The 18,866-nt window shown below is 40.0% G+C and overlaps 1 protein-coding gene across 1 annotated transcript in view; it reads left to right on the top strand.

The window, feature by feature from the left end:
- The first annotated feature begins 2,752 nt into the window (after nucleotides 1-2,752).
- Nucleotides 2,753-18,866, top strand: part of Qser1 (glutamine and serine rich 1) — a 63,434-nt gene continuing 47,320 nt past the window's right edge. The window contains exons 1-3 of the mRNA XM_013019634.1: nucleotides 2,753-2,814; nucleotides 3,469-3,630; nucleotides 5,435-9,109. Coding sequence (XP_012875088.1) covers nucleotides 3,534-3,630; nucleotides 5,435-9,109 — 3,772 coding nt within the window. The 5' untranslated portion in view covers nucleotides 2,753-2,814; nucleotides 3,469-3,533. The remainder of the gene's footprint in view (nucleotides 2,815-3,468; nucleotides 3,631-5,434; nucleotides 9,110-18,866) is intronic.

The following is an 18,866-nucleotide window of genomic DNA, read 5'->3' on the forward strand; positions in this document are numbered from 1 at the left end:
GGGTTCGATTCCTCAGCACCACATAAGCAAAAAGAAAAAAGCCGGAAGTGGCACTGTGGCTCAAGTGGTAGAGCACTAGCGTTGAGCTGAAGAGCTGAGGGACAGCGCCCAGGCCCAGAGTTCAGGCCCCACGACCGGAAACCCCCTCCCCCCAAAAAAAATCATAGAAAGGGTGACTGTGGCTCAAGTGGAAGAGCATTTGCCTAGTAAGTGGGAGATCCTGAGTTGAGTCGTCAGTACTGAGACTCACTCTAGGTATTCTGTAAAAAAAAGAATGCTAACGAATAATTGTAAAGGCAGTGATATAATTAGAAAAAGATGATACAATAGCACTTTAACTAGATTAGTAAAACATTATCAAAATAATCACAAGGTGAAGGTTTAATAAAGTAGTTGACGTTGTGGTTCCAAAAAACATTATAAATACTACTTTCTGGTTGAGAGACAAAAGAATATGATGGTATATCTGTTGAAATCAGCTGGGGATAATATAATTTAGTGGTAGAGTGCTTCACTAGCATGGGGGAGGTCCTAGGTTCAGTCTTCAGCATTGCAAAAAAAAAAACTACCAAAAAGTTGGAATCATACTGTCTACACTTCAGTCTTGTAGTAAATCTTACATTAAACAGAATCTAGTTAGGCCTTTCTAGGAAACTCATGGGGTAGCATTATATCAGGAAAGGAGACAAATCCCTAAGGGGGAACTTCTAACAGATGACTGATTAGGTCTCTTCAACAAATGAGTATTGTAAAAATGTACTGTCTTACAGTGTGGACATATAGAACACCAAAAAACGACAAAATGTGGTCTTGGATTAACACAATTTAAATAAACCAGTTGTGAAGGAAATTGAGGAGAAAATGGGGGAAATTGAAAATGTACTAGGTTAGGCTTTACTGTCTTGTTGACAAAGTAGAAAAGTGTTATTTTTTGAAATGCAAAGAATATTACACAAGAGTAATATGCTTTTTTTTTTTTTTCCATGGGACTTAGACACAGGGCCTGGGTACTGTCCCTAAGCCTTTTCACTCAAAGGTAGTGTTCTGCCACTTTGTGTCACGGTGCCACTTTTGGTTTTCTGATAGTTAATTGGACTTTCCTGCCTTGGCTGGCTTTGAACTGCAGTCCTCAGCTCTTAGCCTCCTGTGTAGCTAGGATGGTATGAGCCACCATCGTCCAGGCAAGTACTGTACTACTGAGCTATATAGCTAGCCTCTGGAAAAGTTTTGGGCTTTTTTTTTTTTTGTTGGTCAGGGGGCCTGAACTCTGGGCCTGGGCGCTGTCCCTCAGTTCAAGGCTAGCACTCTGCCACTTGAGCCACAGTACCACTTCCAGGTGTTTCTGCTTATGTGGTGCTGAGGAATCAAACCCAAGGGCTTCATGCATACAAGGCAAGCACTCTATCACTGAGCCACCTTCCCAGCCCCAGTAATTTTTTTTCTTTAATGAAAGGCAGTTCAAAATAAATAGCTTAGCACAATTAAATTATGCTTGGCCTGTGGCTTCAATAATTAGCAATACTACAACATTACTTTTTGAGTGCAGGGTGCTGGTGGCTCACACCTGTAATCTCGCCTGGGCAGGAAAGCCCAGGAGGTTTTATCTCCAGTTAACTAGCAAAAAGCCAGAAATAAGGAGTTGAGGCTCTCCAGGTGCCGGTGACTCACGCCTGTAATCCTAGCTACTCAGGAAGCTGAGATCTGAGGATCCAGGTTCAAAGCCAGCCTGGGCAGGAACATCTGTGAGACTGTCCAATAAACCACTAGAAAACTGGAAGTGGTGCTGTGGCTCAAGCAGTAGAGTGCTTGCCTTGAACTGAAGAGTGCAGGGACAGCGCCCAGGCCCAGAGTTCAAGCCCCATGGTCGACCAAAAAAAAAAAAAGTGTTGAGGATTAAGTTGCTAGCCTGAGCACAAAAGCTTAGAGACAGCATCGAGGTCCTGGTTCAAACCCTAGGACTGGCAAAAAAAAAAAAAAATGAAGCAAATTATTTTTTGAAATTGGAACTTTTATTTGACAGAAGACAAAATTGTATTCATGATGAATTCGAGTTAGTAAAAACATACTTAATCCCTAACCTCTCAGTCAGTGCACCCCATATATGTTACCCGAAATTTAGAGTAGCTAACTTGGTAATGTGTGATATTCATAATTTACTGCTGAATTAGGTTTGTGAATTATTTATTAAGAATTTTTATGTATTCAAGTAAATTGGTCTACTGTTTTTTTTAAAATTTTTTTTGCCAGTCCTAGGGCTTGAACTCAGGGCTTTGTCCCTGAGTGCTCAAGGTTAGCACTGTACCACTTTGAGCCACAGTGCCACTTCGGTTTTCTGGTGGTTAATTAGAGATAAAAACCTCATGGACTTTCTTTGCCCAGGCTGGCTTTGAACCCTGATCCTCAAATCTCAGCCTCTTATGTAGTTAAGATTACAGGCATGAGCCAATGGCGCACTACTTGTCTGTTTTTATATGCATTTAAAATTTACTTTTTTGTCAACTTCGAATTTTATTTACTGGTAGTTGCTGGGACTAAGCCTTTGGTTTATTGAGACAGACTGTGGGACGCATCCCAGGTAGGCCTGGACAGCAGTGATCTTCTGCTTCCTGTGCCATCACGTCTGGCTCTTCTATACATTTTTTATTGTATGGTTTGGGCTGTGTAGTTTTGATTACTAACTTTTTTTTAAAACATCCTTTAGTTTAAGCTATGAAGAAGGACACCCCTCACAGTCTGAACCAGATATCCTTCAGAGACAGACATTTGCAGCCTCTCATCAGCTTCCTGGCTATGCCCCCACACCTCAACCAACCGGTAACAATTCTCTTGTGAAGTATACTATGAACTGAGGTTCATTTAGTGAATAAAAAGAGAAATAAAATTTCACATTTGGGATTATAAATGTACTTTGTCAGATATTAATGTATGGGAAATATAAACCTGAAAATGAGATTAAAAGCTTTTTTGTTTTTGTTTTTTTGGTGGGTCTTGGGGCTTGAACTCTGGGCCGGAGCGCTGTTCTGGGCCTTGAGCTCTTCAGCTCAAGGCTAGCATTCTACCACTTGAGCTACAGCGCCACTTCCGGTTTTCTGGTGGTTTATTGGAGGTAAGAGTTTCATGGTCTTTCCTGCCCGGACTAGCTTTGAACCTCCATCCTCAGATCTCAACCTCCTGAGTAGCTAGGATTACAGGCGTCAGCCACCAGCGCCTAGCAGCTTTGGTTTTTACTAATGGATCATGTATCTATCTGTATGATTAATAAACTGAGACTTTTTTAGGTTGTGCATCATTGAAGATTTTAAATTATGAAGATGTTCAAATTAGTATTTGTTCTTTCAGATAAAGCATTTTAGTGTTATGGAATTTCCTGCCTTCACTTTTTAAAAATTCTTGTAAACATAAGATCAAAAATTAATTTTATATGTGTATATTTTTACTTTGGAATTTATTTTCTCTCTTCCACTCTAGGTCTCTCGGGAATATTTGACACTAGTGTGAATAGTGACAGCACTAACACTAAAGAGTCTTCTGTGATGAATTTTCTTTCCTCTGTTGAGTCACGAGCTACACAAGCTGCTTCTTCAGGAACTACTCTTTTACCACAGTTCAGGACTCCATCCTGGCAGACAGGTGATTCAATTTTTTTCAGAATTTTTTAAATCATCTAAAAATACTGGTTAAAAATTATTTTTTATGGCTCTTTGAGGAAGGCTCTGAATGAAATTTAATTTTCTAGTGTACTTTTTTTTTTTTGTCAGTCGTGGGGCTTGAACTCTGGGCCTGGGCGCTGTCCCTCAGCTCTTCAGCTCAAGGCAAGCGCTCTCCTACTTGAGTTACAGCGCCACTTCGGGTTTTCTGGTGGTTTATTGGAGATAGGAGTCTCACGGTCTCTCTTGCCCGGGCTGGCTTTGAACCACGATCCTCAGATCTCCTCTTGAGTAGCTAGGATTACAGGCGTGAGCCACCAGTACCCGGCTCTAGTGTACTTTAAAACCTGGCATTTGGGGCTGGGAAGGTGGCTCAGTGGTAGAGTGCTTGCCTTGCATGCATGAGACCCTGGGTTCGATTCCTCAGCACCACCTAAGCAGAAAAAAGCCAGAAGTGGCTCTGTGGCTCAAGTGATAGGGTGCTAGCCTTGAGCTGAAGAGCTGAGGGACAGTGCCCAGGCCCAGAGTTCAGGCCCCACGACCACCGCCCCCCCCCCAAAAAAAAAGTCTCACAGCCTGAGCTAGTTTCAAACTGATTCTCAGATCTCAGCTTCCTGAGTAACTAGGATTATAGACATGAACTATAACCACCTGGCTTAATTCAATTTGTTATAATAACTTCAGGCTGCGCAGGTGATGTTTGTTTTATAGTGAATAAAATTTACTTTATCATTAGTGTTTAACTTGAGCAGATTAAATCACTTTAATAAAAGATATAACATGCTCATATTATACCCATTTTCAACAATAATTATGAGATCTATGTGTACTTCTCTGTAAATGTTTTAAATTTTACTTTTCAAGAGGTTCTACTTAAATTATAGGCAAAGTTATTTTTTCTGAGACAATGACAAGATGTCTTGGGCTTGTTTTGTTTCAAAGAACAAATGTCACATACCATATTTGCAAAGATTTTCAAAAGTAATAGCGGTAGGAAACATTACTTTACCTAATGGAATTTCTCAGCATGCCTAGCAGCTTTTTTTTCCTGTTTGGAAAGGGAAGCACAATGATTTATGTAAATTAAATTATTTATTTATTTATTTATTTATTTTGGGGGGGTCCGGTCGTGGGGCCTGAACTCTGGGCCTGGGCACTGTCCCTCAGCTCTTCAGCTCAAGGCTAGCGCTCTACCACTTGAGCCACAGCACCACTTCCGGCTTTTTTCTTTTTGCTCATTTGGTGCTGAAGAATCAAACCCAGGACCTCGTGGATTCAAGGCAAGCACTCTACCACTGAGCCACCTTCCCAACCCCATGGTGGTTTATTGGAGATAAGAGTTTCACAGACTTTCCTGCCTGGGCTGGCCTTAAACCACGATCCTCAGATCTCAGCCTCCGGGCACTAGTGGCTCACACCTATAGTCCTAGCTATTAATAGGTTTTATTTTTAATGTTCACACATACAAACAAGTATTTGTTTCCCCTCTCATTTACCTTTTTCCTCAATGTTCTGCCCTGGTGCTCGACCCCCATCCCCAGCCTGGTTTACTTCTCTTTTTTTTTTTTTTCAATGGGTATTACTTGCACTGAGGGTTTACAGAATGGTTGCTTGGATGCTCATATAACTTAGATTTTGCTTTAAGAAAAGTGGTTTTATTTCTGTAATCCTAACTATTCAGCCTAATAGATATTTTGATTAGTTGGGGATTATATAATTCATTACTTTGTATACGTTTAAGTATTGGTGCTATGATTGCATAAAGACCTTTATACTTCTCTTCATAGGCATGCATTCCTCAGCAGCAACTGAGTTGTTTGTTACTGGACCTTTGCCAACCACTGGAACACTTCCACCTTCTGCCCTCTCAGCTTACCAGCATCCCACCGCCTTTAACAACAGAAACTTTGCTACCACCTCACCTTTGGTGCTTCAGGATTCAAGTTTTAACACTGCAGCAAATGGAATTTTAAATCCTCATGACCCTTTGCTACAAATTAAAACTTCCCAGGGAACTGTTCCAACTGCTTTGGCATTTGAACGCCTGGGCAGTTCTGCATTAAGTAACAGCTTACCACCTCAGTCTTCGACATATCGCTCAGCTCAAGAATCTGCACCCCATCTTTTACAACCTCAATTTAGTTTGTTGCCTTCAGCTCTTGGGGGAGCCCAGCAAACTCCTCAAGCCTACAGTTCTACTATCTTTTCTAGTTCTACTGCTTCCATTGAAAGAGCTCTCCGAGAATGTAGTGTTATTAAACACCATCAGCGGCCTTCAGGTACCCAGTCTATTCAGGCACAACTGACTGGTTCACAGCATTCCTTACATAGTTACCTGTCAAATGCAAACGTAGTTAATTTTCAGGAAACATCTAGGCAGTCATCGTTACCTTGTAGTCCAATTGGAGAGTCTACTCAGGTGAGCAATGGAGTATTGCAACAGAAGACCCCCCAGGTGTCGGATCTTGCTCAGTCTTACTCTTCGGCAGTTCCATCATCAGGGTATCCTTCTACTACAAAAGTAGATAGCTGCTCTACAAAACTACCACTGACATCAACTAAGACTCCAAAACCTCAAAGCTTAATTCCTCCTGTGCAAACACTAAGCTATTCCAAACCTTTACATAACCAGAGTTCTGTAGTATCAGGTCAAGCACAAATTTATTCTACAGCACAGCTACCAAGCCTTTTATCAGTTAGTCAGTCCCAAAATTATGGTTTAGTACAGCCACATAATGTGCCATCTATTGTGCACTCACAGGTTTATAGGTCCAACAGGGTTGAGAAATTGCCATCCTTATATAAAACATTGGCTTATTCTTTGTCATCTCAGCCTATAACTTCTGAAAACCAGACACTTAGTTATTCATCTAGTCAGCAAGAAGTATTATCTTCAATTACAAATGAGAATTACCCAGCTCAAACAACAGATCTATGCTCAGTCAGTCAATCTCAAAGTTACTCATCTGGTCATTCTCAGGGTTTATCACCAGTTAGTCCAACACGGGTCAGTTATTCATCTCAATCGCAAATTCTGTCAGTCAGTCCATCAGAAAGCTACGCATCAGGGCAGTCCCTGACTTTAACAGCCCCCTCCCTTTCTTATTCTTCTGCTTCTCGGGCTCAGAACTTGTCAGATTCTAATGCAACCCCAAATTACATTTCTATGCATTCTTCCCAAAATGCTCAGACTCAAGAATCATCATCACCCCAAGCACAAAAGTTTTTGCCTGCTGTACAGTCATCATCTTTTGCATCTTCTCCTCATTGTCAGACCTTACCGAGTAATATACCTTCCCCTGATCCAAAGTCCTATGCTGAAAGAAAACTTGACTCAACTGTGTATACGTCTTCAAAGCAAGAAGATGATTTTCCAATGCAAGAGTTACAAACGTTACAGCCACAGGCATCTCTTGACTCATCAAACCAAAGGCTGTCTGATGGAGAAGTGAATGCTCAAGAACCCATTTATAAGGCATCCAAGGCAGATGACAGCTATTCTCAAAGTGTAATCAGAAGTAATTCCCATCTTGAAGATCAAGTTGTTGGGATTACTCTACAGGGATCAAAAAAGGAAGAAAACATAGTTGGTTCAGTGACTCAACTTAACCAACAAATTGGCCAACCCAATAATGCAGCAACCCCTGATCTCAAAAAGGCAACCAGTTTGATGCAAACACCACAAATGAGGTTGAATAATAAAGACCTGAGCCAGCAGCATTCTCTTACACATAAACTACATGAGGCCAAGGTGCAAGAACAGCATGATCAAATAATTAATGCCTCATCTCAGATTCAAATTCCAAATCATGCTTTAGGGCATACTCATCAGGCATCTCTTCCTAATGCACAGGTCCTTTTAGATTCTGCCTGTGATTTACAGGTTCTTCAGCATTCAATATTACAGGCAGGCTTAGGACAAGTAAAGTCATCTTTACAGCGTGTTCAGAGTCCTCAACAAATAGTACATCCTTTCCTTCAAATGGATGGCCATATTATTCAGAGCAATGGTGATCATTCTCAGCAGCCACTCCACCCTCAAAATTCAGAGATTATGAAATTAGACCTCTCTGAGTCTTCAAAACCACTACAACAGCATCTAACAACAAAGGGCCATTTCAGTGAAACAAATCAACATGATTCTAAGAGTCAGTTTGTTTCTCTTGGATCAATATGTTTCCCAGAGGCAATGCTTCTCAGTGATGAAAGAAATATTTTATCAAATGTAGATGATATCTTAGCAGCTACAGCAGTAGCTTGTGGAGTTACACCTGATTTTTCCAAGTCAACTTCAAATGATACTATGCAGACTGTTGAAGGTGGTGATCCTAAATCTCATTTTCAGCAGTCATTAGATGTCAGGCATGTGACTTCAGATTTTAACTCAATAACAGCTACAGTAGGGAAGCCACAAAATATAAATGACATTGCCTTAAATGGAAATCAGGTTACTGTAAACCTTTCACCGGTACCTACCCTTCAGTCAAAAATAACTCTTGATCAACAGCACATTGAAACACCTGGTCAAAATATGCCAACTAAAGTAACTTGTGCAGTGGTTGGACCAAGTCATGAAGTCCAACAGCAAAGTTCTGGGTCCTTCAAGAAACAGTCTGCTACCAATCATGAGTCTGAAGAAGACAATGAAGTTCCTGTTGATAGTACATTAAATAATAACAGAAACCAAGAGTTTGTTTCTAGCAGTAGGAGTATAAGTGGAGAGAGTGCTACATCAGAGAATGAGTTTACCTTAGGGAGTGATGACAGTATGTCAGTGAACCCCACTAGGAGTGCACTTGCACTGTTAGCTATGGCCCAGCCTGTTGACACAACCACTGCCAAGGTTGAAGAGGAAAACCAAGATTTAATACAGTTTAGCCTCCCAAAGAAAAAAGGTAAAGGAAAAGGGCAAATGAAAGAGGAAGACAATAGTAATCAAAAACAGCTAAAAAGATCTGCCCAAGGTAAACGCCAGAATCCCAGGGGAACAGATCCATATTTACCATATACATCACCTTCCTCAGAGAGCTGCCATGAAGGCTATCAGCATCAGGAAAAAATGAGACAGAAGATCAAAGAAGTAGAGGAAAAACAGCCAGAAGTAAAAACAGGATTTATTGCCTCTTTCTTAGATTTTCTGAAATCTGGGCCCAAGCAGCAGTTTTCCACTCTTGCTGTCCGCATGCCTAACAGGACCAGACGACCAGGGACCCAGATTGTTCGTAGTGTTTGTCCCCCACCACTTCCAAAGACCTCATCCACATCACCAATGCCTTCAGTTTCAGAAACTGGGAGTGTCAGTCCAACAGAAAAGGCTGATAATGAACTGAGAAACTTGGAAAACTTACCTTCATTTTCTTCTGATGAGGAAGATCCTGGAGTGTGCACTCATGATATCTATAAAAGCATTTCTGCTCCCTTAACTGCATTGGATGCTACTGCTGATAAAACAAAGAAGACAGGTAAGGTTTTAAGCAGATTCACATTTTACTTTCCACTACTGTTCTAGCTATTGCCTATATTTTATACTTTTTAAATATAAAGTAGGTGTGCAAATAAATTTTTAGAATAAAATGCATAAGCAGGTTTCTTAGAGACTTAAACCTTTACCTATAGGAAAGTTTTGGGTTTTAGGTTGAATCCTTCCAGTTTTCTTGGCTTTTTGCCACAGGCATTTTAACATACATGGTTTGATATATTTAATTTCAGACATTTTTTGGAGGTGAGACTTTGCTTGGAGGCCTTGTTGTATAAACCTGGAATGTTTTGACATGATCATTTCACCTGAAGATTAGTATTCTACTATTAAGTATAGTTAGATGAAATGTACATTCATCTAATTATGATAAAAATTTTACTGACACACTTTGGGTACATATTTTACTTTATGTTTAATAGAGGAAATGTTCTAAGTATTGCCTTCTGTAAACCATTGTAGGTAAATAGGTTACTTTTTACAATATATATATATATATATATATTTTTTTAATTGGGTCCAGTCGTGGGGCCTGAACTCTGGGCCTGGGCGCTGTCCCTCAGCTCTTCAGCTCAAGGCTAGCGCTCTACCACTTAAGCCACAGTGCCACTTCCAGCTTTTTTCTTTTTGTTTATGTGGTGCTAAGGAATCAAACCCAGGGCCTCGTGGATGCAAGGCAAGCACTCTACCACTGAGCCACCTTCCCAGCCCCTAGGTTACTATTTTAAGGAACATACTAAGGAAAAGATTTTAAATAGTAGTGTTATGAGATCTATATTAATGTCTCCAATGTTGGTTATATAACTGACAACAAGGGAACTGACTAGATTCACTTGTAAGCAGTGGAGCTGAACCAAGATAGATCTGTTTCTAGAGCACGCTGTTATAGCTCTGTAGTATAATTTGAAGGCTGGTATTTTGATACTCTTTACATGGAATTCTTTTTCTTTTCTTTTTTTTACATAGAATTACGTATGCCTGCATATATGAATTTGTGGATTGATTTTTCTAATTCTGAGTAATTATATTGGTATTTTGATGGTTATTACATTGACTCTGTAGATTTCCTTTGGCACGAAGGTAATTTTCATGGTATTAATTCTGCCAGTACATAATCATGAGAGGTCTTTCCGTCTTCAGTTTTTTTCTTAAAGTTTTTATAATTTTCTTAAATATTTTATAAGAGAAATGTTTTTTTGTTTGTTTGTTTTGTTTTGTTTGCAGTCTTGAACTCTGGGTCTAGCCATTGCCCCTGAGCTTTTTTAGCTCAAGGCTAGAATTTGAGCCATAGCACCACCACTTCCAGCTTTTTCTGTGTATGTGGTACTGAGGAATCAAACTCAGGGCTTCATGCATGCTAGGCAAGCACTCTACCACTAAGCCACGTTCCCAGCCCAAGAGAAATGTTTTTTGCTTCCTATGGTTAATATCTAGGTATTTTGTGGGGGAGAGGGGATATTATGAATAGGATTGTTTTCCTGGTTTTCTCTCTTAGCCCATTCCTTGTTGGTATAAAGAAAAGGTATGCATTTTCAAATGGAGGGTATTATTCCAATTTTATAAGTTCTAGAAGTTTTTTAGTGCATTCTGTTGAGTATAAGATGTTAATTTTTTTCATATAGAAATCCAACTTTTCCTGCATGTATTTTGAAAAAAATGCCTTCATTAAGGACTTTTTACCTCTTTGTCAAAAATTAGTCATTATATGTGTGGATGTATTTCTGGATTTCACTTCTCTTTCATTGACAACATGTATTGATGCTTTTGTCGATATCACAGTCTTAATTGGTATGGCTTTAGAGGAAATCTTCTTTTTTTTGCCGGTCCTGGGGTTTGAACTCAGGGCCTGAGCCTCTCTGTACTCAAGGCAAGTGCTCTACCACTTGAGCCACAGTGTCACTTCCGACTTTTTCTGTTTATGTGGTACTAAAAAATTGAACCCAGGGCTTCATGCATGCTAGGCAAACACTGTACCATTAAGCCACATTCCTAGCCCCTAGAGTAAATCTTAAATAAAGGTAATGTGAGTCCTCTAAATCTGTTCTTTTTCAAAATTGTTTTACCTTCTGTAGCTCTTTTTCCCATATGTTTTTCAACTTATGTGTCATTAGCTACCTTAAATAAAAGCCTTCTGGGAGTCCAGTTGGATAGAAAAAACAATTTCCAAGGTTCTTTACCATAGAAGAGTAACGGGTGACAACAATTAGTTGTAAGTTCCTAAGTACTGACTGGAAAGGATTGTGAATATTCTCAGTACAAAGAAATAGTAAACATGGTGATGGATAAATCATTTACCTTAATTTGATCATTACACATTGAAATGTGTATTGAAACATCACAGTATACCCCATAAATGTGTACATTAGTACATGTTGATTTTAAAAAGTAAAATAATAAAAGTACATTGGAAAAGATAAAAACAAAACTATACAAATAAGTACTATAAGTACCTAATTTATCAATAGCTCACAGCAGAGAGGAATTATTTAAAAAGTGTTTAATACCGATCAGTTGGAAGAATAAGATCACAAGTAAGATCGAAACATCAGTGTCTTGATTTATAAAATAAATAGAACTTGGAACTTCATAATGGATGTGGAGGGGAAAAACCTACTGGGAGTATAATTTTATTGAATCCTATAGCAATTTGAGCACTTATCTGTTAATATATTGAGACTTAACATTGTATATTTTCCATTTGATTTTTTTTTTTTTTTGCCAGTCCCGGGGCTTGAACTCATGGCCTGGGCACTATCTTGAGCTTCTTTTGCTCAGTGCTAACACTCTACCACTTGAGCCACAGTGCCACTCTGGCTTTTTTTCTGTTTATGTGGTACTGAAGAATTCAACCCAGGGCTTCATGCATGCTAGGCAAGCCCTCTACCATTAAGCCATCTACCTAGCCCCTCCATTTGGTTTTTAAAATTTGTCTTTTGTGTATTTTGGTATACACATTCTGCCATGTGTTTTGCTAGATTTATGCCTGAATATTTGGGGTACTGCATATAAGTATGCATATATTATAAATCCTAAGTTTTTGCTCTTTGGTTGTTTTTTTTTCTTGCAAATATGGGGCCTTGAATTTAGATGCCGTAGGCTTGCCAATAGTCATGCTTGCTCATTACAGGTAATCTACCACTTGAGCCATGCCTTCAGCTTGGCTTTTTGCTGGTTATTTTGAAAACAAGAGTTGGACTTTCTGCCTGGGTTATCTTTGAACTGTGATTTAGGATTTTTGTTTCTCTTTTTAGATTTCACACTATATTCTGTGTGGACAATGATGTACTCTGCAGTGAGGAAGGTTTTCTTTCATCTCTTTCGATGAAGACTTTTTTCATTATGTTCCTGTGTGTGTGTGTGTGTGTGTGTGTGTGTGTGATGTACTCTGCAGTGAGGAAGGTTTTCTTTCATCTCTTTCGATGAAGACTTTGTTCATTATGTTCCTGTGTGTGTGTGTGTGTGTGCGTGTGTGTGCGTGTGCGCACGCGCGCGCTAGTCTCCTGGGCACTGAAATTATATATACACCATCATCTGTGGCTTTTTTTTTTTACAAATTATTTGAATAATTTTTAGAATTATTCTCTATTTTGAGGCTCTCCCTCTCTCTTCCCCCTCCCTTCTCTGTCTCTGTCTTTCTCTCTCTCTCTCTCTGTCAGTCGTGGGGCTTGATCTCTGGGCTTGGGCGCTGTCCCTCAGTTCCTCAGCTAAAGGCAAGCACTCTACCAGTTGAGCCACCGAGCCACTTCCTGTTTTCTGAGTGGTTTATTGGAGATAAGAGTCTCATGGACTTTTGTGCTTGGGCTGGCTTTGAACCATGATCCTCAGATCTCAGCCTGCAGAGTAGCTAGGATTACAAGCGTGAGCCACCAGCACTTGGCTCTCTCTCTCTTTTAATTGTATCAAATGTGGGGCTGGAACTCCTGTGCATTGTCCCTGAGCTTTTGTGCTCATGGCTAGCACTCTACTACTTGAGATACAGCTCCACTTCTGGCTCTTTTGGTGCTTAATTTGGAGATAATGAGTCTCATGGACTTTCCTATCCTAGTTGGCTTCGAACTATGATCCTCAGATATCAGCCTTCTGAGTAGCTAGGATTACAGGTGTGAGCCACCAGCACCCAGCTTCTCTTTGTTTGGTGAATGGGTGTAATGGTGAGTAGTTATTAGAAAATATAGACTCAGATTTTTATAATTTACTGAGTTAACATTTTTACCATTTTAAGTAGAACATAGAAGTCTGGCAACTATATAGTTGTCTTCACATTTCTCCTTGCATTTTGTGTGTGTGTGTGTGTGTGTGTGTGTGTGTGTGTGTGAGACAGAAAACTCTTGTTAGTCATTTTTGTTGTCAGTAGTTAAATATATATTTTGCTATTTTCATTTGTTGTGTTAATTCTCAGTTACATGACAAATACCTGTGAGAAAAAAAATAGAGAGGAAAGAGAGAAAGAGAGAGAGAGACAGAGAAACAGGAAGGGACCAGGTACAAGACAGATCTTTACAAATCATGTCCCCAGTTACCTACAAGCTCCAAGTTGGCCTGCCTTCCACTTTTCTTTTTTTTTTTGTCGGTTGTGGAGCCTGAACTCTGGGCCCGGGCACGGTCCCCCAGCTCTTCAGCTCAAGGCTGCCACAGCTCCACTTCCTGCTTTTTCTGCCTATGTGCTGCTGAGGAATCAAACCCAGAGCCTCATGCATGCGAGGCAAGCACTCTACCGCTGAGCCACCTTCGCAGAGCCATGCCTTCCACTTTGTACCACTTCGCAGTTCCATCGTATTATGAAACTATCAAGGGATTTGTCTACTGACGAAGTGAGGGCTCTCATTATCTAGTCACTTCTCAATAGCTGTGTCTACCAGCTAGAGATCAAGTCTTGAACACATGAGCCTTTGGGCGATGTTTTATCTTGAAACTACATTAGCTTTCCAACACTGAGATAACACATCTGGGAGAAAAAATCCTTAAAGGACAAAAGGATTGTTTCCACCACTCTGAGTAGATTTGGAGAGACCAAGTCTTCTAAAGTTCATCTCAGAGCCAAAGTGTAACAAACACTCATACATGTGAAATAATTTAAGAGGAAAAAAAAAACCTTATATTTGTCACTGTTGAAAGTTTATTTCCATTGCTGCAAGTTATCTTTTCATACTGTACTTTAGCCCAAAGGTTTTTTTGTTTGTTTCATTCTTTCTTTGGCCAGGTATGATGGTGTATGCCTCTAATCCCAGCACTTGGGAGGAAAGTTTGAAAATCTGAGGTCACATAGGTAATTTCAGGTCAAGCTGGATTATATGGGAAGACCCTGAAAAAGAATTTATTCCTTTTTTTTTTTTGTTTGTTTTTTTGATACTGGAGATGGAACCCAGGACATTGCACTGAGCTACATCCCAGTCCAAGAATTTATTCTTTTGCCTCCGATTTTAGCACTGTAATTATAATTTCTTGGCATGATTTGACCCTTCAGCTACTTGAATCTTAGTATGTGTCTTTCTATAAGTTTGAGGAATTTTTCTGGGGGATTATAATGGTGATATTTCTTCATACTATTTTACACTCCAATCTCTCTCATGGAACTCCAGTGATAATGTTCCAGAAACAATCCTCTCTGAAGATCTGTTTGTTTTCTTTTTCTTTTTGTTGGTATTGATCTTTAGGCCTGGGCATTGTCCCTGAGGGCTTTTGGCCAAGGCTAGTGCTGTACCACTTTGTGCCACTTCCAGTTCTGGGTGGTTAAGTGGAGATAAGAGTCTCACAGACTTTCCTGCCCGGGCTGGCTTCGAACTGTAGTCCTCAGATCTCACCCTTCTGAGTAGCTAGAATTACAGGCATGAGCCACCGGTACCTGGCCATTTTTCTTAAAATTTTTCCCCCTGTTCTTCAGGTTGCCTAATTTTTATGACTTTCTTGACAAGTTCACTGAATCTTTGGATTCTTCTATTCTGCAATTGAGCTTATCCACTGATTTGTTTAAAAAAATTTTTTTCTAGTATTTGCTGGGGACTTTTTTCCCTTTTTTTTTTTTTTAAAGTATTTCTCTGCTAAGAATTTCAGGTGTATGATAATCCTACTTCATGGCTCATGGTCACAACTTCTGATAATTCCAACTTCTGAATTATATTGGGAGTGGTATCTCTTGTTCATCTTTTTCTTTTGAGAATTGGCTCTTTTTTTCTTTCTATATTGAGTCAGTTTGGACTGTCAATTTGTTGAGTATTACATTATAACCTTCTAGGCTCTGTTAAGATCCTCTGGAGAATATGGTTGTTTTGTTGTAGAAAGTATTTTGAACATGAATTTTACCTCATCCTCTCTGAGTTGGTTCTTGTATTGGCCTCATTTTCAGAGTCTTTGCTTATGCTGCTTAGAACTTGTTCAAGCAGTTAGTCTGGAACACAGGTGCTGGCAGACAGTTGTAGTTCAGATTTCAAAGCCTTTGCAGTGCTACTTTGTGGCTATTCTATACCTACAGAGTTGATACAGGAGACTTGGATTTGGTCCCTACACTGCCCAGTCTCCTTTGCTAGGCATTTGACTAAAAAGCTAGGAACTTTCTAGGAGATTTAGCTATCATGTGATTATGCTATAATACAATTCTGTACAATACAATTTGGGCTGCTCTTGCAGCAGTGAGCTGAGCAAAACGAAAGAACATTCTTCATGCTTTAAGGGAGCCAAAAAGACAGCTGGTCTATTAGAATTTTAGCTGTCTCTTTCACTGCCAGTGCATTGTATTTCTTAGATCTTGGCGCCTGTATAGGCATTCCTAGGAAAGAGAAAAAAGAAAAAAACATTTTCTCCTATACTTAGCCTTGCCCAAGGCTTCTCTTTCCATCCCTTTAATAGAAACAGCGTTTTTCATGGAGTTCTTATTGCTTGTATGTACACTGGTTAATTCTGCAATTAACACACACAGTAGATAGACAAGAGGAAATAAATCCAGTACCTAGGATAAGTATAACTATCATTACTTAGTTTAGGTTTCTCTTTCTAATATACCTGCTGATACTAACTTTTCAGAGTTTTTAGTTATTTACATTTTCTATTTTGTCCATAGTTCTTCTCCCTTGTAATACATAGGTAATAATAGGCTCTTGTGGATTTATTCCATCTTGATTAGCATCCTAAATAAACTTCTAAAAGTTCATTGGCTTGCCAGTTGTGACCATTATTTGTAATATTCTTATTATCCTATCAAACTCCTTCAACATCTGATTTTGTTTGTTGAATTTCCAAGTTAACTTAAAGGGAGACCAATATTTTTGTAATATTGGTTGTTTACTTGTAGGATATATACAATTTCCCTCTATTCAGATCCTGTTACTATTACATGATTTTTCCCACGTTTAATTTAGATTTTTCTTTAAAATGGTACTGAGGATTGAACCCTAGGTATCATACATGTTAGGCAAATACTCTAAGCTATAACCACAGCCTTTTTACATTAAAAAATATATATAACTTCTCCACACTTTTTTTTTTTTTTTTTTGTCAGTTGTGGGGCCTGAACTTGGCCTGGGTGCTGTCCCTCAGCTCTTCAGCTCTAGGCTAGTACTCTACCACTTGAGCCATAGCACCACTTTTGGCCTTTTCTGCTTATGTGGTGCCCAGGGTCTCATGCATGCAAGGCAAACACGCTACCACTGAGCTACCTTCCCAGCCACATTCTTTTCTAATTGTTTACTCAGGATATGTGACAAAAACTCCTTTTCCTGTCTTCATCTGATATTTGACATTTTTGTTAAATTTATTTTAATAATTTCCCCCCAATTGACTATCACATTTTAGATAGACACTTATATCTTTTTGAAAATAAAAGCTAGCTGTGGTAGTATATGAATGTTATCCCACTTACTTGGGAGACAGAGGAAGGAGGATATTTGAGGCCAATCCAGGAAAAAGTTACTGAGTCTTGCTAGGAATATAGTTCAGTGGCAGGGCCAATGCCTAACATGTCCAAGTCACTGGTTTTGGTCTCTAGCACTGAAAACAAAACTGTTAGGCTATGGTATATACACTTGTAATTCTAGCTACACTAGAGATGGAGATAGGATCATGGTTTGAGGCCAGTCTGGGCAAAAAGTTAGTGAGACCTCTTCTCAAAGAAGCCAGAGCTAGACACCCTTAGCTCATGTCTATAATCCTAAGCTATTCAGGAGGCTGAGATCTAAGGATTGTGATTTGAAGCCTGCCTGGGGAAGGAAAGTCTGCGAGACTCGTATCTTCACTATTAAAAATAGTTGGAAATAAAGCTGTTGCTCAAGTTTTAGAGTGTTGACCTTGAACACAAAAGTTTAACCACATGGGCTGGGAATGTGGCTTCGTGGTAAAGTGCTTGCCTAGAATGCATGAAGCCCTGGGTTCAGTTCCTCACCCCGTGGCTCAAGTGGTAGAATACTAGCCTTGTGCAAAAGAAGATCAGGGACAGTGCCCATGCATAGACAGAGTTCAAGCCCCAGGATTAGCAAGAAAAATGAGCAAGGCAATCAGGTGGAAGAGAAGACTGAGAGCAACCAGGGAAAAAAGGACAAAATGACAAAATTTAAAAGGGGTATGACTAAACGTTAAAGCATGTAGCCAGAGGAAGACCCCAAGTTCAGTGCCTAGTACTGCCAGCAAATAAATAAACGTAACATGGCCAATGGTACAACTCTATCTCTCAATCTTCCTTTTCTCTCTAGTGTCGACCAGATGTTTAATAGTAACAAAGCTAGCATCATGATTTTCTCCTTAAGAAAAACATATAGGGTTTTACTCTGAAGCATATTTATTTTCAGTTTCTTACATGCTATAATCTTTAACTTAATAACATTTCCTGCCTGGGCAAAGTAGTGCATGCTGGTAATCCTAGCACTCAGGAGGTTGAGGTAGGAAGGATCTTATACAATGGCAGTGTGGACTGCATAGCAAGATTATCTCAAAAAAACAAATATTTTTTCAAACCTCATGGCTGACCAAAAAAAAAAATAAAAATAGTTCTTAAAAAAAAAAAAGCCAAGTGCTGATGGCTCACACCTGTAATCCTAGCTACTCAGGAGGCTGAGATTAGAGGATCTGGATTCAAAGCCAGCCTGGGCAGGAAAGTCCATGAGACTTTTTTTTTTGAGGGGGGGTTGTGGGGCTTGGACTCTGACCCAGGATGCTGTCCCTCAGCTCTTCAGCTCAAGGCTAGCGCTCTACCACCCACTTGAGCCACAGTACCACTTCTGGTTTTCTGGTGGTTTATTGGAGATTAGAGTCTCACGAGTTTACTGCACAGGCTGGCTTTGAACCCTGATCCTCAGATCTCAGCCTACTGAGTAACTAGGATTACAGGCGTGAGCCACCAGCTCCCAGCTCCATAAGACTCATATCTCCAAGAAACCAGAAATGGTGCTGTGGCTCAAGCAGTGGAGCCCTCTCCTTGAACTGAAGAGCTGAGGGAAAGTGTCCAGGCCCAGAGTTCAAGCCCCACAACTGACACAAACACACAAAACTAAAGTGGATTCTGATCTCCCCTTTGCTAGGGCTTGAACTCTGCCTTGTGTTCTTTTTTTTTGGGGGGGTGAGGAGGGGAGCGGGTCTGGTCATGGGGCCTGAACTCTGGGCCTGGGCGCTGTCCCTCAGCTCTTCAGCTCAAGGCTAGCGCTCTACCACTTGAGCCACAGCACTACTTCTGGCTTTTTTCTTTTTGTTTATGTGGTGCTGGGGAATCGAACCCAGGGCCTCAGGCATGCAAAGCAAGCGCTCTACCACTGAGCCACCTT

This window comes from Dipodomys ordii, unplaced genomic scaffold (assembly GCF_000151885.1).
Source record: "Dipodomys ordii isolate 6190 unplaced genomic scaffold, Dord_2.0 Scaffold46, whole genome shotgun sequence".
NCBI lineage: Eukaryota > Metazoa > Chordata > Mammalia > Rodentia > Heteromyidae > Dipodomys > Dipodomys ordii.